A 21918-nucleotide genomic window follows, 5' to 3' on the forward strand; every position below is an offset into this window, starting at 1 on the left:
GATGTTTCCAAAAATTCTCTGCAGCAATAGGAAGCAATGGTCTGTAACATAACAAGATATTTTGTTTCAGGAAAGTTTTTTATTTGCTAAAAAGAGTAAAAAATTCTCTAGAAGTAGATGTCAAATGATTTGGCTGAGGATACACACCTGCATATCATCACTGCCTCTTTACACATCAGGTTGTTTGACCAGGGCTGGCCTCTTAATAAAGCCAGAAAAAAGGCCACTTTGGAAAATGAGTGAGAAAATGAAATAGCATGGATGTATGAGAGGCTCTGATCAGTTTAATTTCATTCTAATAAAGTGGGAAAATTCATCAAAGAGGCATGGTTTCTGATACATTGACAATGAGGTTTTGATGCAAACATGAACATCCAGATGCCTAGTTGATTTAAATCAACAGCATTCCACCATTCTAGGTTAAACAGTGTCAATTTACAGAAGTTATAAAATTAGTCCATCAGTAACTGCCACAAAAAATACAATTTCTAGACAGTAATGAGTAACCTGAGAGACTCCTGGATATTTACCTATGTCTCTTACTGTGAAGTTTTTTAATAGTTACCATATAAACACTGAGGCTGCTTCAAGTCCTTCTTTTCTTGTTGGTTTTACTTTGATTTCCCACGTGTCTAAAGGTACATCAGATACTGCTTGTGCACTTTGAGTTTTCCACTGGATAACAAGAACAAAATACTATCACCAAGCCTTCTGATGACTCTGAAGCTTTACTCATTGATGTCTGTAAGATGTGTTGACATGTTGAATACAAAAGGTTATAGAAATATGATCAATTGTTGCTATTATTTAAAAAATGAGTGCAAGACTAGAAAGCATGTGTGCAGCTTCTGTCACTATTAAAGAGAGATGTAACAGATATATGCACGGAACTTAGAGCATGAACACTACTACTTCCGTAATGCCAGAAATTGAACCAGCACTGTCTTGTTTGCACTGAGAAGTTCTACTTGTGATATCACTATAAGTAACATCTTTCTAGATGTTTTATTTATATCAGAAAATGTAAGTAAACTGTTGTTCATAATTTGAAACGTAATGATTGCAACATTTTCTTATCAAGTTTATCAGTAATTCTATAAGCTTTGTTCCAAGCTAAAAAAATCTATACTTTTACTGCAATTGCATTTTGCCTGTGTTCCCTCTCCATGGTGTGTTGTATTTAATGTACATAATTCAGTTGTGATGAACTGTGAAAGGCAAGTGGTTTTTATTTATGCTTAGTAATTAAATATAAAAAACTTTCATTAGTTGCTTCTAGCTAGGAATGTTCTAGAACAAATTCTGGATTTAAGAACTGGGCAAACAATTTTATTCCATATACAAAAGATTTCCCAAAGGAAGGCAATAGCAGTCAAATTTTATTTGGAAAGTACATTTTAATTAACAATCATTTTGCAAAAAGCACTACACAAAAGAATCACGGATGTGTGAATTATCAAAGACAGCATGAGCTGAAAAATATGAATAAGTTAAAAATTTAAGCAGAGAGATAGTTTATGGGGGGGGGAAATTCCAGTAACTCTTCTAATTGAAAAATATTATCTGGTTACATTCACAGTAAGATTTTTTTGTCAGTATGTTGCAGTGTAGAAACATATAAGTAAAATGTAGATGGGCTTGGTGACTGGCTTACAGTATTAAAAGGCATTATAATCAGAAGATGCCAGAGGAATGACACATAATCCTATCAGCCTAGTCATACAGATTCCATCAAGTTCATAAAAAAGAGAGAGCTTCTATTTTTCACATCATTTCTGTGACATCCAGAAATGCATTTCTAGTATATCACTAAAAAAATTGTGGAATATTATAAAGTGTTCAACATAGATCAACTTTTTTGTTTTAAAACATTTTTGCTATAAGTGCTTTTTCTTAGGCAGATTGGTGATTTTTTTTGTGCTTTTAACATGAACTAAATTAGCCAGATGAAAAATATTTTTCTTAATTAAACCAAAAACAAGGACAATGGAAGGAAAGTTATAAATATTTCTCTTTGAACTCAGATGACTCTGGTTCAGTGGGGACAGTTTGCATGATCTTGTCTATATCAACAACATTCCACATGCATATTCTCTCTATCTTTTTAAGGAGGAAAAAAAAAAGGAACTGCAGAAGCAACTGTTCCCAGATAAACAGGAGAACACCAATACAGTGCATTCTTTTCCTAGTATCTCCACTGTGCCTGTGCATTGTTAGTGCACTTAGGCATCTCCTTTGTATCCCAAGATCATACTGCAATTTCATTCTACTTGCACTTGAGACAGCCCTAAGACAGCCACATTGTAGCAGGCTGATGATTTTCTCTTTATCACCAGGTAACCTTTCTTTCAGTTTATGAAAAACTCAAATATTGTAGAAGAAAAGCGAGATTAATTTATAATATATAAACAGATAAAAAGAGATATATTACATTATTTGACCAAGATTCTAACCTTTTGACTGAAAACAACTATTTTGCCCTCTGCCACATGGATACTTCTACCTGAGTTCTCAAGTCCTCAGGCTGGAAAGTCTCTAACTAGATTGCAATTCAGTCACACATTTCTTATGGAAATGTCCAAATAATCTGCAGAAAATATCAACAAAAAGGACTCCTCTATTTTTAAACATTTCAGAAAAAGAAACAATGCCACTAGCTGCCTGGCTTCAGGAAAAGAAACATGAGAAACTCAAATTTCCCCTGAAAATATAACTCAGATAGAATCTGAGACTAGGTTTAAATTCAGATAATCTGACTGACAGTTTGAGTTCTGTTTCAACAGATATCTCATGTCTTCTTTGGTGTTTTAAGAGGCCATATAGTGGAATCCTGAAAAAATACCATAGGTAAAGTCATTCCTTTTCTTTTTGATGTGAACAAAAGAGGAAATACTGAAAACAGTATTATAAAATTGTTCTCATGAGATGTACATGCCATTTTCGGGCCTGAGGAGTTTTGGGAGAAGGTTGTGCTTATAATAAAAGCTGTACACAAGATTCTATTCTCTAATGAACAAAGAACACGGTTTGTCTGATTCTCACAGACTGGGCTTGAGTCTTCTTTCAGCTGCAGCAGATTGACACTGGCATCATTCCACCAATGCCCTTGACTTGATTTTTTACTTATACTATTGTTCCAGTGCTTTCTAAAGGTGGTCTTTTTTTGTATCATAAAATTACCACTACACATGGTATTAGCTAATATCTTTCTAGGCATGTGGAGGAAAGAACTGGCTGCAGATAGAGACCACACTATCATTTCAGTTCTGGATGTGGTATCCCACAAATTTATGCTGACACAATGCAGCGACTGTAGAGCATATTGTGAGGAAGCACACCATCTGTTCTCTGCCTCTGCTTTTCTATAAATAGCAGACTTCAGTCTCTATGAGTGCTAGGCTGTTGTTTTGCAACATATCCCTCCAGCCCTTTAAAATTCCTCCTGACCATCTGGGAATTTCCTCTTCTGACAAATAGGTTTGTCCAGACAGAGCTGAGGTTGGCCTCTTACCATTAAGAAATCCCATTACATTAGGGAAGAGATGTTTTGAAGTAGGTGAATCTGGAGAGAGTGTCAAAAAGTAGACCTGGAAATTCTACCATTCCCGAAAGCACCAGAGGAAGGAGAGGCCAAAGGGTCAGTTTCAGCTGGGTGGGCTTGAGGTTGGGAAATACCCTTTCATGGACAGGAACTGAGTTCAGATTGTTACTGCTGATTCACTGTGAGCAGCATTGGTCAAGCTTTGCTCTGCAGGAATTCATTAGCATCACACTCGAATGAGAGTAGAGAGACTTCTTTTTTCAGATTCTAATCCTCTCAAGCCTATTTAATGATAATGGTTTGAGTTTGTGGAATTTGTTGAAAACCTCCTTTGGGTTCATGTTCCCAAAGGAAATAACTGCTTTTTCCAGTTATACTTTTTGGTAAGGTCTCACACTAGCAACACCCAGAAAATATGATCTAACATCTATCAGACTAAGTCTGATAAAAGCAAACCCAAAAATACTCAATCTGACAGAAAAAAACACATAGCAACTCTGACATAGTTTGTAAAGTAGTCTCACAATATAAAGCTTGTATTGCATTATGAGTAGTCTAAAAATAATCTGTCTGCAATGCACTTATAAAGCCTTTCAGAAGGAGTTTTCACTATGGATGTGAAAACATGAGCATTCAAAACCACACTGCCATAACTGACATTGAGATGTCATCTTGAAACTTAATAAGAATGAAAATCAGAAATTTACTGTAAAACACATTTTCCAGTGTTCGATCATGGTGAGTTACAGCCTGAACTAAAAAAGCAAGGCTAATTCTAGTGATAAAGGATCAAAGAGTTTTGAATGTACTTTCAGAAGCTATTCATGACCTTGCAGAAAATAATGAATGAAAATATTGAAGTAATCTTTAAAAATGCACAAAAAAGGATGTCACACTTGTTTTATATTTTATAAATCAAGAATTCACAGAATCTTAAGGGTTTGTCCTAATGTCCTAACTGTATGCTTATAACAATGAGGCAAAAGCATTTTCAATCTTGTTCAATTATTCTTCTAGGAAATACCCCGCAAGATCAGAGGCCAGATTACTAGAGGTTTCCAAGACATGTAGGAGTGTAAAATCCTGAATTGGGGAAACTTTTTTTTTCCATTTCTGGAGTTCATAATGCAGGAATTTTTTGTGGGTAGCATTAAAGTAGAAGGCAACAAATGCTACTTTTTTGGCTTACTTGTTTAACATTAAATCAACACAATCAATAATTGTAGCTTTAAGAATTCAAATGCCAGAAAAATTGTTTTATTTCTATCTATATGCAATTTTATAACTATTTTGAAAGTTTCACTTAAAAAGTCAATATATACATATGTATTATAAACATTTAAATACATCATTTATCCACTCATATAACAATAATGAAATATTTTTATGTTTTTACAACTTGGCAGCCAGTACAGCATGTGCTATCATGATTATCATGCTTTGGCAAAAAAGATAGGTAAGGTCATATGATCCCCTAGGTGAACTGTGCAAGGAATTATAACTCACCTTTTTTCATGCTTTGAATTGTTGTGACAGTGTTGTCTATAGGAAGACTTCTGTAAGAAGTCTCTGGACTTCCTATTGTAATCCAAAAGTATAAAATAGAGTATGCTTGTGATAACACTTTCCAATAGTGAAATGAACGATTTATTTTATAGGGGTAAAGCTTACATTGTGATAGGTGTTTCCTAGAAACCACTACCATCTAAATGTCATCAACTATAAACAGGACCCTTGATTCTTAGAACATCTTAAAGATAAAGTTGGCAAGTTTGGTCAAATGCTCTTCTAGTATTTCTGACTTCTAACTCATCACAGATTGCGTAGTTGCCAGTTTCTTCATTTAATGGTCAAATACATGCAGCAAACACAAACATTACTTTCAAGGTTGTCATTGACAGTTATTAAAATGTTCCTGGTAGAAGAGTGTTTTTGTGGCCATCTGCACTGCCACACATGGCATTCTGGTTCTGCTCAACATTTTAGCTGGGCGTCATCTCTATTTAAGATGCTTTAATATAACCAGCAAAATTTGGAAAATTCACCGTTTCCTTACTAAACCATGCTGCTGAGCATCTTCTTTGCTTCACTCCTTTATTCTTAAAAGTATTTTTTCTGTTTTTTTTTTTTAATGAAACAAGACTTATTTTAAATAATGTCTTCCCCAAATGGGATGAATTTTTCTTCATCAGACTGTAATACTGCTGAAATATATATTATTATGGTCTTTGTACTACCAGTCAATAGTTTACAGCTACATTGCTTCAGGGCATTTTATTGAACATAGTGCGTTACACTGCAGAAATTTTTGAGTTTTCTGTCACTATAGGACAAGTTACCTTATTTGCTGCTTTAGTGACATGTTGATACCTTGGGTAGCACATGCATTTATGGATTACAGAAGCAATTACCACAGTTCTTGCCAGACTTTTAATGAAAACCCTCTATCAACTTCAAATAGACATACTTCTTGCTCTGGAACACTACCCTCACCTCCTATCGAATATTTAGCCTTTTCAATCTTTCTCCAGGTCTCTTACGCTTTCTCTGACGTGACCCTTTCCAAGAGACAGTAGTCTTCAATTCCAAACTCATCTTCAGTTTCCTTGGGCCTACCTGTCCCACAACTATTTTACAGAATTGAAAATAATTTAAAAAGCACTTAGAAAGATATACATATTCTTATTTCACTTACAGTTTACCCAGCCTGCAAACCTATCGCAGATATTTCACATAGTTTACCAATAACATTGTGTCTTTAGAGAAGTGTATGAAAGCATGCAATGAGGTGTGAGCACTTTTCCAGTGAGATGAGATGCAGAAACTCAACTAGTGCCACCATGATTTCAGGGAAGTTAGTGGTGGAAGTCATCTTTCTCAGCAAAACTACACTAATGAGGGTTTGAAATCACTCACTCAGCAGGATACCTCTCAGTTGCAGACAGAACCACATTATTTTTTTTTAGGGTGACTGGCACAGTGGCTCACCAAGCAGATCAAACTATTAAAATTTATCTTTTACCAACAATTATTGAATTTATTCTACTGTAATCATCCTTTACCTTTAAAGATAATCCTTTGTTACTTGGTAAACTCTTCTTGTGAACCTCTGAAAATACCATTGTCTTGCCTATGCTGCCCTGCACAGAACCCTGGTATTGTAACAGTTACATATAATTCTTTAATAATGGATGTGAGGGCAGAGGCCATAACGGTGCGCTCTTCGATGTCACGGTGGCAAACAATGCCCCAGGAATATACAAAAGGATGTTTATTGCATCAGACATGATTCTTGGAAAAGTCAAGAGATCAAACTGGATCATTCAAGAAAAATGTGAAGAGAAACAACCTTAATCATCGCCTCTGTAGTTAGCAGGCTAAAGTGATAAATAATTTTGAAGTCCATATCTCTTCTGCACAAAAATAGTAACAGAAAAACTTCCTAGAATTGATGACCTTTCCTATTTACAGGATAGAAGTGATGGAGGAAATACAGATGGGCCTTGACCATTTATCTCTACCATGGTAAGTCCCACACAGAGTGAAGTATGAAGTGTTAGCCAAGGAAGAATAGAGAATAGTTCACTCAGAGAGAGATAGGTCATCTCTCTAAGCAATATTCCCTCTGAGCAGATCCTCAAAATTCCAGGCACAGGACCAAAGGCACAATGGTTTAGGGGCTGCCTGTTATTGTGTTGACTTGCCAATGTGTCCTACAAGGCCACAGGAATTTCCTGAAGAATTAAGACTATAGAGGGTAAATATTTAACTATGACACAAATGAATATATGTAATGCTTAAATGAAAATGACAGTGATTATAAATTCTCACTTCAGCTACTTTTATCTACATATAAGTGACCAATTTTCAATGTCTATATCAATCTACATTGAGTACTTTGGTATTGGAGGAGTCTTCAGAGAACCAGGTTGTATATAGAGTGTTTCTGTGAGATTTCAGAAATATCAAGTCATTTCTACACAATTTTTGGTAGGTTTTTAGAACTAGTGGTCTGACAGTGATAGTGAGATAATTATCTGAAGATCCTAGCCTTCTTGAGACATAAACATATGACTTGGAAGAGAGAAGAGAAAGGCATGTAAATAATCCAATTATTCAACCTCAGTGTTACCCACACTGAGCTAACGGGAGATGGTTTTGCAACAGTATATATTTAATACAGTTCTATTTCCCTAAAAATGCTTCTGTATGAAAATTATAGCTGACAGAAGATAATTTCTGCTAAAGCTAACTAAAGCTGAATGCATAAAAGTGAAAATCAGAATATTTGAATAGAGCCATAGGTGGTTTAATTCAAATGGAAAATTCATTCAACACAATGCTTAGAAAAAAAAAATTATAAAATCATCATTGAACAACTATATCATTTTTTCCTATATTCCCACTATGAAAGAACGTATTTTCAGACAAGAGATTCAGAAAAAAAAATTAAACTTTTATAAGCATAGGTTGACAACTTGAACAGATTCATAAATAGCATGATCCAAAGGGCAGGCATGTCTACCACAACCCTGAAGATAAATGTAAAAGCATCTCTCAGGATTGTACTAGGATCACTTCTTTGACTACTGTGAATATTTTAAATGGACTCTGTTAATTTGGAGTGTATTAAATGTTGAACATTAAAATACATCTCAAAATAGTAAATTCACATTTAGTAGAGAATCAGGGTTTTTTTCACCTACAGTCAGGAAGTAAGAATCCTACTTTGAAGGCTGGAGAGCTTTTGATAATGACTGAAGGTTTGCTGCAACGTTTAAACTAGTGGGCAGGAGCAATCAAAAGACACCAGTGTTTTTCTCCTTGAAACCTTGCAAGTTCCCTCTGCAGGTTTAGATTGGGGTGGGCACAGATGAGGAAACTAAAAGCCTGGCCTGCTAAACAATGTTATCCTGAAGACAGAAGCTTCATAACACAGATAGTATCTTGTAAGAAAATTCTCTTGCAAACAGAAAGCCTTTAAAGGAAGTTTAGATGTGAAACAAGGCACAATCAGTCTATAAATGGCCTATCAGCCTGCAGTAGAAACAGTTTTTAGATTCAAGATTGATTAGCACCAATCTGATCATCCATGTTTTAGTGTGAAAGAAGCCATGCTGTGAAAAAGAGCTAAATTACATTCTAAGGTAGTCTGCTCATGCTTCCAGTTGTCTCCCACAGTTCTCTAGTCTTGCCTTAATTTCCTGGTAGGGATACTCAGAGCTTATCCTGTCTCTAGGGTAATCTCTCAAGCCTGTTTTCCTGCTTGGTACAGAGGGAGGAGAAAGTATGCCAGGACGCAAATCCTTGGGCACAACCAGGTCAGAAGGGAATTCTGATAACTGGAACAAGTGGATTTTGGTTTTTCCTATACATTCTTATTGCAGAAGGAATGCCTGGTATATTATTTGCAACAAGAAAATAAGGCAAAATGTGACAAATGGGAAGAATTTAATCCAATAAATAAAAACTCCCAGAAGACCTGGTGAAAAAAATATAACTATGTAGTTCTGCCAAGTTCTATTAATGAAGTAGATGCCATGTATGCACAAAGCACAATCAGGTCTGTCTTGAAACATATGCACATATAAGGAGAGAAACAAAGGATGGAGAGTACAAGGTACAATATTATTTTCCAGAATACATGAAAATTCTTGCTTCACATACATTCTGTATAGAACAAAAGCAAAGGCTTTAGAGTTTGTCAACAACACAGTTTGGGGAATTGTTCATGCAGAATTAATGTATGTGAACAATACATCAGATTTCAGCTTGCTGCCAACTTCTCTAGTTTTTTTGAGCCAACAAATCAGTTCCAAGAGAAAACCAGACTGACAAGAGGCAAGTAGGTATGAAACAAAAAAATGGATTTAAGATACAACACTTAGAATCAGATTTCCATGTACCGTAATACCAAACACTCAAAAATCTAAATGCATATACATGTGCATGTACATGCATATATGTGTACACACACTCACGCACCAGGGTGAGGTGACCAAGGGAAAGGAATTCTACAGACATCTCATAGAATTTCTGATCAGCCACTTTTTACTCATAGATCTTCAAACCAGATTTTCCAACTGTGTGATTGTACCTGCTCTTTCAGTCTATTTCTTTCTCTTTAAGATAGCAAGCTCCAAAAGGGGAAAATCCATCAAACAACCCACCAAACAACCCATCAGCTGCTCCACCTGCAACAAGTAATGGACACCATAGAAGGAAGAGACGGGTGCTTGTTGTGGGTGACTCACTGCTAAGGGGCAATGAGAGACCTATCTGTGGAGCAGATAGGGAATCATGAGAGGTGTGTTGCCTGTCAGAAACCAAGATCAGGGAGGTGGCTGAGGGTGCCACGGCTAGGCAGAGATGCAGGCTACTACCCCTTACTTGTGTTCCATGTAGGTATGAATGATGTCCTCCATCCTGTTCACTAGAGATTAAGGGGGAGTCTGCAACGGAAAAATCAGCCAAGTGAACTCCTGGTTGAGAGGCTGGTGCCAGCAGAAAGGCTTTGGATTCCTTCCTTGGGGACTACAGTTTCATAGGATGGGATGGGATTCATCTCTTCCGTAAGGGCACTGGAATATTTAAGAGTAGGCTAGCAAACTTAATAAAGAGGTCTTTAAACTAAGGGACTTGAGTTGGGGGGGGAGAAGCAAAATAGAACAAGTTGTCTCCTCTATTTGGGAAAGAGGGCAGGACAGGGAATGCAATGATAAGTGCCCTTCATCTGCACACTGGGCTGAGATACGGAAGGCTGACTACCTTGAGGAAGAGACAAACCGGAGAGGATCCTCCTGCATCCATCCAAGGAAATCTGTGTGTTAGAGTAAGACCCTGCGCTGTCTCTACACCAATGCAAGCAGCCTGGGAAATAAGTAGGAGGAACTGGAGATGTGGGTGTGGATGCGGGGCTACGACCTCATTGCGGTCACAGAGACGTGGTGGGACAGCTGCCATGACTAGAGCACAGCCATGGAGGGTTATGTGTTGTTCAGGAAAGACAGACTGACAAGACGTGGAGGAGGAGGTGCTTTCTATGTCAGAGAGCAATTAATGTGTACTGAACTGTGCCTGGGTGGGGATGAGGAGAGAGTAGAGTGCTTATGGGTAAAAAATAATGGCCAGGGCAAGGCAGGTGATATTGTTGTAGGAGTCTGCTACAGGCCACCTGATCAGGAGGAGGATGTGGATGAGGCCTTCTACAAACAGCTGGGAGCTGCCTCACAATCACGGTCCCTGGTTCATGGGGGACTTCAACCACCCTGATATTTGCTGGGATAGCCACACAGCCAAGCACACGCAGTCCAGGAGGTTCCTACAGATTGTTGATGACAACTTCCTGTCACAGATGATCAAGGAACCAACAAGGAGGGGTGTGCTGCTGGACCTGGTACTGACAAATAGAGAGGGCCTGGTTGGGGACCTCGGCTGCAGTGACTGAGATGGTAGAGTTCAAGATCCTGTGTGGAAGAGGCAGAACACAAAGCAGGACCATGAACCTGCATTTCAGGCGAGCCGACTTTGGCCTCTTCAAAGACCTACTTGTATGGATCTCATGGGATATGATTCTAAAAGATTGAAGTGCCAATGAGAGCTAGTCAATCTTCAAGCACCACTTCCTCGAAACCCAGGATCAGTGTGTCCCAATGCGCAAGAAAGGAGGAAAAGGAAGTAGGAGGCCTCCATGGATGAGCAAGGATCTGCTGGGACAACTCAGGCAGAAAGCAGCCATCTATGAGAGGAGGAAACAAGGGCTGGCTTCTTGGGAAGAGTATAGGAACATTACCAGGACATGCACGGGTGCAACTAGGAAGGCTAGAGCCCTTTTAAACACTGAGGGTGCCCTGGTGACCAAGGATGCAGAGAAGGCCAAAGTACCGAATGCCTTCTTTGCTTCAGTCTTTACAGCCAAGGCCAGCCCTCCAGAGGCTAAGTCCAGCAAGGACAGCAGGATGGCCTGGACAGCAGAGGACTTGACCTGGGTGGAAGAGGAAGAGGTTAAAGGCTTGGGCAAGTTTAAAGCTCATAAGTCAATGGGTCCTGATGGGATGCATCCTAGAGTGCTGAGAGAGCTGGCTGATGTGATTACTCAGCCTCTCTCCATCATTTTTGAACAATCATGGAGGACAGGTGAGGTGCCTGAGGACTGGAGAAAGGCCAATGTCACGTCAGTCTTCAAAGGGCAGGAAGGACTACCCAGGAAACTACAGGCCAGTCAGCCTCACCTCCATCCCTGGAAAAATGATGGAACAACTCATTCTGAATGTTGTCACTAAACATATGAAGGAAAACATGGTTATCAAGGGAAGTCAACAAAGATTCACCAAGGGGAAATTCTGTTTAACCAACCTGATTTCCTTTGATGAGTGCTTAACTGGTTGACTAGATGAGAGGAGAGCAGAGGATGTCATCTACCTTGACTTCAGCAAGGCTTTTGACACTGTCTCCCATATCATCCTCATCAGAAAGCTCAGGCAGTGTGGCTTGGATGAGTGGACAGTGAGGTGGATCGAGAGCTGGCTGAAAGACAGAGCCCAGAGGGTGGTGATCAATGGCACGGAATCAAGATGGAGGCCTGTGGCCAGTGGAGTTCCACAGGGATCGATTCTGGGGCAGTCTTATTCAACACCTTCATCAATGACCTGGATGAGGGGACAGAGTGTACCCTCAGCAAGTTGGCTGGTGACACCAAACTGAGAGGACTGGCTGCTTCCCCAGAAGGCTGTGCTGCCATTCAGCGGGATCTCAACTGGCTTGAGAGTTGGGCAGAGAGGAACCTCATGAGGTTCAACAAGGACAAGTGCAGAGTCCTGCATCTGGGAAGGAACAACCCCATTCACCAGTACAGGCTGGGGGTCGAACTGCTGAAGAGCAGCTCTGCAGAGAGAGACCTGGGAGTCCTGATTGATAATAAACTAACCATGAGTCAGCGATGTGCTCTCGTGGCCAAGAAGGCCGACAGCATCCTGGGATGCAAGAAGAGTGTGGCCAGCAGGTCAAAGGAGGTTCTTCTCCCCCTCTACTCTGCCCTGGTGAGGCCTCATCTGGTTTACTGTGTCTTGTTCTGGGCTCCTCAGCTCAAGAGGGACAGAGAACTTCTGGAGAGAGTCCAGTGCAAGGCCACCAAGATGATCAGGGGACTGGAACATCTTTCATACGAGGAAAGGCTGCAGGAACTGGGGCTGTTTAGTCTGGAGAAGAGGAGACTGAGGGGAGATGTTATTAACATATACAAATATCTAAATGGTGAGTGTCAGGAGGTTCGGGCATCCCTTTTTTCTATAGTAGCTAGCAACAGACAAGGGGTAATGGGATGAACTAGGAACGCAAAAAGTTCCACTTAAATATAAGAAAAAACTCTTTCACTGTGAGGGTGAGGGAGCTCTGGCACAGGCTGCCCAGAGGGGTTGTGGAGTCTCCTTCCTCTGAGGTCTTCAAGACCCGCCTGGACATGTTCCTATGCGACCTGATCTAGATGAAGCTGCTTCTGCAGAGGGGTTGGACTAGATGATCTCTAAAGGTCCTTTCCAACCCCTACCTTTCTATGATTCTATGGTTCTATTCTATGAATAGTAACAGATCATGTGACTGACTGTAATACCACATAAAAGATCTTTAAAGTACCTTTGCTAAAGACACATCTATTGCACCCTAAAGCTAGAATAGTTTTCTATTATCCTTTTTGTTCTGGATTTTCTTCCTTTTTTTTCATTACTACTGACAGAAGTTACTAAGGTAGTGTAACAAATTTGTTTTATTCATGTACTTCCATGGCCTAGAATATTGATTTTCTACATTACTTCCTCTGAAGTATTATAAAATTATCTCAATACTTTTTTTTTTTTTTTTGTTGGTTGATTGGTTGGTTTCAATTCTGAAAGCAAATTATTTTTAGAAATGTAGAATAGTGTAGCTTGAGCATTTTTCTAGCTGTCTCTGTACCTGTCTTGCTTTGACTGTATGCATCCAGATGTTTGTTCAATGTTGAGTGTAGCCCCATAGGTTTTCATTAGACAAGGAATTTCACTAGTTTGACTCGCATCAGTTATAAATTGGTATAATTAAACTGGGGCGAGTCCCTGGGTAGATTTCTTATCCCAATTTAGGAGCGACTTACTCTGCTTTAGATTGACCTTATTTCTAACTGATATAATGAAAAGATAAGCTTGATCTTTGTGCAGGAGCATTGAGAATGTAGTGCAAATGTGCAACAATTTATGGCATTTCTGTTACCCTTCCAAGTGAACATTCACTGCCCTGGTGTTTCAAAATACCGTCTAAAGTATGCACATGTGGTTACAGAAGAATAAACTTGTGTTAAATTACAGCTTGTTTCATAAGAATATGACCCCTTCCTATGAAATATGAAACCATTTCAATTTCCTTTTCCTGATCAAACTTCAACCCTTTAACAAGAGAGGAAATCCTTATGCTACTGGAGAGACTTTTACACCAGGACTGTTTATTCAAGACACTTGAGCTACTGGTGTTGAAGATGAGGTTCTCAGCACAGCTAAAGCCATGATATTGATTCTAGAAGGTCATAATTTACAGCTTTTACCTGTTTGCATCTTATTGCAATTACAGAGAAGATAATCAAACTAAGGTGAACCACAGCTGAGATTGACTACAAGCAGATTGTTAAGTATCTTTACCTTTCACAATATGCTTGCAATAAATCACACAAGCAAGCCCAGTTTTGATAATGCCAAGTTTATTCAAAATCACTGCTAACAATCGCTCTGAAAAACTAGACATTTCTCACAGATCTTCCTGAGAATCTTTACAAGACTAAGAAACAGTCCTATTCATTTTAGATGAATGTAGACTGGAGTGGTAGCTGCTCAATGGGTTTTAAGACCACAGCAGGAATGAGGACCTTCTGTGTTAGGAGGACATATATAATACATTTACTCAACTGCAACCTTAAAAAGATACTTAATATTATAGATTCCTTTTCATTGCATGAATATATTTATTTTTAAATAAATTATTTTACTTATCTTAAAAATATTTTCCTTGCAAAATATTTTTAATTTAGCAATATTTTCTGTAAATATTGAAAGTATTATTTTCATACATAAACTGTTAACAGCACAAAATGCAGTTAACCAGAAACACCCCAATAGCAACAGAAAAAATAACACACTAAGCCTCCCAAAAGCCTTGTGAAACTGAGTAGTAGTACTATATCTGTGTCAGAGAAATGAAACAGGAATACAGTTTTGATTTCCTTGCAGTCACAAAGGAAGCCTATGCTACAGCCATAGACAGAAGTAAAGCTTAAATCCATCCCACTTAACTGAAGCATTTAAACTGGGAAGCAAGCTGCTCAGATTTTCCCTGGCGTACATGAAGAGAAGCAAGAACTTCCAAAGGACAGTTCAGATGTCTGACTCTACTTCTGGGCTTGCTACTGCTTCTTAACACAGCACTGAGAGATTCCCAACAGCAAAGAAAAACCTATCTTCGCTATCTCTGGGTTTTGGCCAGGACTTTGAGTGGGCTGATGTAGGTCTAAAATATCCAGCTCTATACTTTTCCCACATGGATTGTCTTTTTTTTTCCCAAGACACTCAGCACTGTGAAGTAGAGATTGCTTCCAAACCACAGAAGAGAATGAGAACGATGAGTTCTCAGCACCCTCAAATTGACATGCATTTTACTTCATATCAGTTGCATTTAGAAAAGCTCTCAGTGCTCCAAACGAGATCTCCCACTGGGCATGTTGGTTGGACAGTTCTGATGACTAATAAATGTAATATTTTATTGTTACCAGAAAGTTCCTAATTACAGCTGCCATCACTGTAAATGAACACATTCAGGTTCTACCGCACATTATGATAAAGTCTTCTGTCCACACATGGGAAATATTTTTTTAAAGTAATTTGCTGCCAAATGTGAGACTACCCTTCAGTCTACCTCTCTGATTCTTAAAAAAAACCCCAAACAATGCCAATTAGGTTATCCTCAATAACATAAGGCTTTCAGGTATTTCCACATTTGAAGTCTTTCCTTTTTCTTGTGAGTATCTTAAAATATCTCAAGGACATCAGTAACTTGATTATTAAGTCTTTGAAATTAATGTTATTGTCCATGACATTTTGTGGAGGTAAATAATCAATTTTGGTTTTACAATGAAATAAATTTTCTTAGAAGTTTGTTTCCATGAACTGATTATTTCTCCTTAAATTTGGCTTTTATGTATACTTATTCATTGAGTAGCACATACTATATAAGTAATCCTTCTAATTTGAATCCCACCATTAGTTTGTGGGAGCTTGTTTGTGGGAACTGCACCTCAAATGTCACTAAGATGAGGCTTGGATATCAGAATTCATTGATTCCAAAGCAAAAAAGTACACTTAAAATACTAAACAGCCTCTTGGTTCAGACGAGAAATCCAGGTTCAAGCTGGATTCCAAATAGGAGTCTAGTGAACAGTTGTGGATGAAGTTCTCTGTTTCCTTTCAGCCCTGGTCTATCTTGAAAAATGAAAGATTAATGTAAAGTCATTTCTTACACAGCCCTGTTTGTAATGCCCATACAAGTAGAATGGCAGATTCCAAACCTAATGACCGGCTTTTATTTGCAAAAAATTAACAGAAGTTTATCATGGATCTTCTGGTTGCATTTAATGTACAAATATTATGTATTTAGAGGACTGGAACATCTCTCATCTAGGTCTCAGACCTAGGACTTTTTAGCCTGGAGAGGACTGGTAGAGGATCTCACCAAGGCTTATAAATACCTAAACAATGGGTATTTAAAGGATGGGTTCAGGTTTTTTTTTTCTGTAGTGCCCAGCGACAAGACAAGGGGTAGTGTGCACTAGTTGGAACACAGGAAGTTCCAATTGAACAAAAGGAGAAACTTCTTTTGTGAGAGGGTGAGGGAGCCCTGGCACAGGCTGCCCTGAGACATTTTGAAGACTCCTTCTCTGGAGGTTTTCAAACCTGTCTGGACATGTTCTTGTTCGGCCTGATTGAGGGGAGCCTGCTCTAGCAAACAGCTGCACTAGACAATCTCTGGAGGTCTCTTCCAACTCCTATCATTCTGTGATTCTGTGATGTGGACTTCAAGGTCACATGTTACATTATAAAACACACAATGAGACATAATCATAAATAAAAATAGTTTTTTACTATTTCTTGTCGTAGTTCAATTAGGGATAACTGGTTTCTTAATGCTTTGAAATTTTACATACACTATGGTCACCTCCATCTTTATATCAATATAAATCTACCTCAGAGGATATTATGACAGTTCTTTAGAACTCTCTTCCTCAGCACAGGCTCTGTCACACTTTCACACAGATTCACAACAAAAGTGACACATAAGGAATTTTCCTATCCTCACCATATGAAATCCAAGGCAAAATCCAGCCACTCCACAAGCATATTATTACTATTTCATTGCAGTGGATCCCCTGACAGCAGTGGGGAGTAGACTTTTAATGGAGCTATGGCACACAATGACAAACATCAGTCCAAAAGCCAGTTTCTTCTGTGCAATAAGTGGTCCCCTTCAAAATCTAGATTCCTTACATGTTTAAAACTCAAGTGAGCACTTGAGATGTTACTTCTGTAAAACAACTCAACAGAGAGCATAGAGAATGTCATAGACAAATAATTTAGCAATTTATTTGCAGAGTAAGTATAAGCTTTAAAGTAGACTATCAAATGGCTACAGATACTAAAGAAAAATTGCTCATAATTTCTTTCATTAATTACTGAATCCATTTCAAAATTTTATGTTAATTCTGTTATAGTTGGTGACAGCACAAGCACTGTAAAGGGAAAGAGAAGAGAGCTGAAAGTTCTTTATCTAGTTTTAACTGTAGTGGTGCCATCAATATTTCCAGAGAAAATGCTGAGAAAAAAAAAAAAAATCTAAGTATGGATAGTGGCTGACCAGAATAAGTGTGGTTCACTTTCAACTCCAACTTGCACATCTGTGTTAAGTTCTTATAGTATACTATTATTCAACATTAATTTTAAACTTTTATGGTATTCTACTTAGGTAACAATCAGAAAAAAAGAAAGACTAAATCATGTAAAATTCACTTCCTACTCTAATAGCAATTATTACTTCTATTTGGACTGAGGGATAAGTGTAGGAAACGTTCATCTGGGTACCTATCCTGAATATATACTGAGTTCATAGATACTGTAAGTTCAGCAAGTTGCCTAACAGAAAGGTCTCAATCAGAACATGATGTTAAAATTCCATGTAACTCCTCTTTGGCAATACTTAGTGCTGTAATTAAATACCAAACAGTATCACGTGTGCCAGTCAGTTACTGCAAGAAAGAAACTTGTGATGAACTGTTTGTTTTGAACTATTAGTATAAACATATTGCAGAAATGAAACTCAAGCTTAAACAATGGGGAAAGTTATCCGGTATTAAAATAAACAGTTCTAGGAAAATCTCAGAAAATGTTTACCCAATGTTTACCCATCTTCTCCCAAGTACTTTCTGCGCAAAGCCTTTTGTCTTGTCCTTGGTTTGCCAACCAATCCTAGTTATCCTGACTATAGATATGCAAATACTAATGGACCAGGCTGGGACTTAATTGTCTGTAATTGGCTCCCCAAGCAAGAGTATTTTTATCTAAAATTAAGCTTGTAGGTCCTCAAAGAACTTTGGTTTTAAGCATTAGAAAATTTACATATTAAAAAAATGAATACTTGTTTTGCTCCTAGAAATCAGCTAGTTTAGATATCAAGTTAAAACATTTTAAAATTAAAATACTACAGAATTAAGGAAATTTGGATTCTTACAAACTTTTAAAATAAATACTCTTTCCATATTGTAAGATAGTATCTGTGCTGAGAAAACAATTAATCCTGCCAAGCATTTCCTATGTACAATTTTAATGAAATTAATTAAACATATTTCCTTTATATATCAGAACATATCTCAAATTCTTAAACATTATTTCTTATTACAACTATTCACTTCCAGTCATAGAGCTATAGACCTATAGTTATTAATTATTTTTTACTTTGTTCACAGCAGGTGCATTATAAAATGCTGTTTAGTGTAGCAGCAGCTGTATCTGATATTAAAAATCTAGGGGATAAAATAAATGCAGATTTTAAGAATGAGATGCAAGATATCTGCATAATATACTCATTACAATTAGGCATTGTGCTTGTTTTTAAAGGAAATGAGTTATGGGTGAGAAGCTTTGTACTGGCAACAGCAACAAAGTAGTTGCAGTATTCAGAGATGTTATAATGCAGCTGGATCAGCCCCATTTGTTCAGAGTGAGGCATACTCCATCACACAGAGAAACGAGTCCTTTCATCCCAGGGAAAACTGACACATGGGGATACATGCACAATCCCAGTTTTATGTAAACCCCTGGGAGCAGAGGGCTGGGGGCTGGGAAGGAAAGCAGGAGGGGGACAGTTCCGCCCATAGCCAGTTTTACATTCACTGCAGAAGAAAATAGTCCTCAAATACAAGTCCCTCTTACGAGGCTTCCTACCTGTTTAATCACTTCCCTCCAAAGCATGAGAGGACTAACCCTAACTCAGACATTCACACACCAGAGACTCATATTTCTTCACATTCAGTTCACAGTGAAACAGTGATCTTAGTTCAGTCTCTAGTGGACAAACATAGAATAAGTAAGGTCTTACAAGCATGATTCAGCAGGCAATTTGTTCAAGTAAAATCATGTGTGCATAAACACAGGCAGCAAATTTCCTTTTTTTAATGCTTGCCTCAGCCTCCCAAAGTACAGTAATATAATTTCTTAAGAAATGCTTTCTTCTGCGAAAGACATCCCCTCACAGCCTTGTATTCCCTGAAGCAGATCAAGATGTTAAAAAAATTAGAGAAGTAGTCTAAAAAGGAAATGCTTGGTTATATTTTGGTTTATAGTCACATGTTAAATGGACAGAGTCTTTTCTCTCTTGCCAAAGCCAGATATGCAAAGAGCACAATTAATTTACCAAGAGATCAGGAAATGATCTCTAAAGATTTGAGCAGGGTTAGGGGGATGGGCATGACTGTATATACTTTTTAACATATTTCTGTCTTGTATACTGTTTGTATGAAACAAATGTAAATGAGATAGGAAACAGTATCTATGCTTAAATGAAGTTTTAGTCCACTTAGTACAGTCTTCACTAGAATTTTTATGATATTCATTCTTAGGATCAACTTGTGTTAGAGTTAAACCATGTATCTCTCAAGTGGGTACATACAGCGGTTTTCTTGTGTCATCTTACATGTCAGTTGCATTACTCTATTGCTCAATTTTCCAAGTTTTGCTGGGTCAAAATGCCAGTGTGAGAATAGGAATGTTACAAGCAACTATATACAAAGACTGTTTGTTTCTTTATTTTCACTGGTCAGCTGTCCTAAGGCGTTTTCATTATCAAGGCATGGACAAGATTCTACAAGGTGTATAATTTTACACAAGTGAGTAATCCTGTTAAGGTGGATGGGACTGCTCATATGAATTAATTTATTCACATATTTAAGTCTTTCCAGTTCCAAACTTCATCTCATGCATAAAATACTGAGAAGTTTATTAGAAGTTCAGATCTATTGTAGAAATTCTTAAAAGTAATTACTACTGCTAAGGTATTGCAACACCTTCAAATCCATTTTTCTCTTTCTATGAAAGAATGTACATATCCATACACAAATGAAAACAAGCTGTTTCAAGTCCAATGTAATCTACACAGTTCAAAATGTTTACTGTGATGTTTAGGGAGTGCAAATGCCTATATACTTTCTCATTTCTTTCCAGCAATTAGCTGGGTAGAATAGCTTTACAGGATCTATTTACAGAGGAACAATGATATTCTTAACCCAGTGCCTTCAAATGCCAATTTTTTTTATATGTTCTTTTTTGCTGTCAAAGTAGCAGGTATCCTGTGTGGCATCTGATCTGAAGCTGTGAGCTATAAGCAGAGTTTGTAGGGATACTTAGTAAGCTCTCTCATTAGAGTCTCTAGAGGATTTCTGTGCTTTCTGGCTCACAAACATCCTTGGTCTCTTGAGATAAAGCTTTAAGAAGTTTCATCTTTCAGTACATGAAGAAAATTCTGCTCTCACGAGCAATGTCACTGAGAAGGGTGCACTCTGTCTGGAATATTACTCCCTTACACAGACACAAACTCAATCTCTCCTTATTACCTCAGTTCTCACAGAAACTAATGAAAACTTTGAACAGTGCAGGCATCACCAAAAACTCCATTTAGTGAGAAATGAGGAAAAAAAAAAATTAAAAACCACTTACTTTTTGCAGCCACTGAGTGTAATTTTCCATCACATGTTCCAGATGTTGCAGTTTCTGGGAAGAGAAATCCTGTTCCACGTGAGGAGCATCTCTCTGAAGAGCATTTGTGTTGTACTGGTCTGTCGTGCTTTCACGACAGTTCCCATCCTGTTCAGGCAGAATGAAAGTATAGGTGCACTGCCCATGCTGAATCCGGTTAAATCTTCTTCCACTGGCTTCTGGACCCCGACGCTGGCTATTACAGCCGATGTGAGCAAGAATAGCTGCCAGGAAAGTAAAGTAAAGAAAAACTGACATGTTATTGTTACTTTCCTTTCCTCCTTTAAGAAAAATTCGTCTTCCTCTTTCTTTAAATTTGTTTTTAATTTCCCTTAAAGTCTTTTGGAAAAAGGACTGGAGGAGCACGCTTTAGTAACCGAGCTTGGATAAAGTGTTATTTTTTTTAATTTCACTGTGAGGATAGCTTCCTTAGTTAAAATTGGGAATATTTATTGCATAGTAGTTAAGATTTATTGTTTCCTCTCTGCTACAGTCCAGCATGTAGCCTGCTTTAGTCAGCTGCATATGCATATCCCAGTCTCTTTCCCCTACACTATCTGCTGCAGAACTGCTATTTTCTCTCAGACTTCAGTGAGTTTTATTAAGGTTGCACTTTCAAGCCAAGCTGGAAGCAAGCAGCCTTTCACAAGATGACTTGACAGGAATGCGTGTATGAGTGCGCCCCTATGCTAAGGATGGCTGATGGCTCACTACAGAGGGATCATCTTACAAACTGGCTGGATGCATGACCTCAATCCTGCATGGCTTTCCAGCCCCTGTTGCACACAACTACTAAGGGCTTTTGACGAATTCACAGAAGTTTAATAAGGAAGGCAGTCCACCTTAATACACTTCATATGTTCACACTGACCTATTAAAATGTAGATAAAGTGTAGGGGTTTGTTGTAATCCCTCTGTAAATATACAAAGCACTGAAATTAAAAATACTTTCAGTTCTGTGCTGCTCAGTATCTATTAAAGAATTCTAAGTCGGGGGAATGACACATGGGAAAAAAGTTACGTTTAACCCTGACATGCTTTAGCTGCTTTTCTAAGACTGTTCTGCTT

At 38.1% G+C, this 21918-nt stretch overlaps 1 protein-coding gene across 1 annotated transcript in view; it reads right to left on the reverse strand.

The window, feature by feature from the left end:
* Nucleotides 1–21237, reverse strand: part of ANGPT1 (angiopoietin 1) — a 161300-nt gene extending 140063 nt beyond the window's left edge. The window contains exon 1 of the mRNA XM_061994978.1: nucleotides 20812–21237. Within this exon, the coding sequence (XP_061850962.1) occupies nucleotides 20812–21108 (297 nt within the window). The 5' untranslated portion in view covers nucleotides 21109–21237. The remainder of the gene's footprint in view (nucleotides 1–20811) is intronic.
* Between the last annotated feature and the right edge of the window lie 681 nt (nucleotides 21238–21918).

The sequence above is a fragment of the Colius striatus genome, chromosome 4, assembly GCF_028858725.1.
Source record: "Colius striatus isolate bColStr4 chromosome 4, bColStr4.1.hap1, whole genome shotgun sequence".
NCBI lineage: Eukaryota > Metazoa > Chordata > Aves > Coliiformes > Coliidae > Colius > Colius striatus.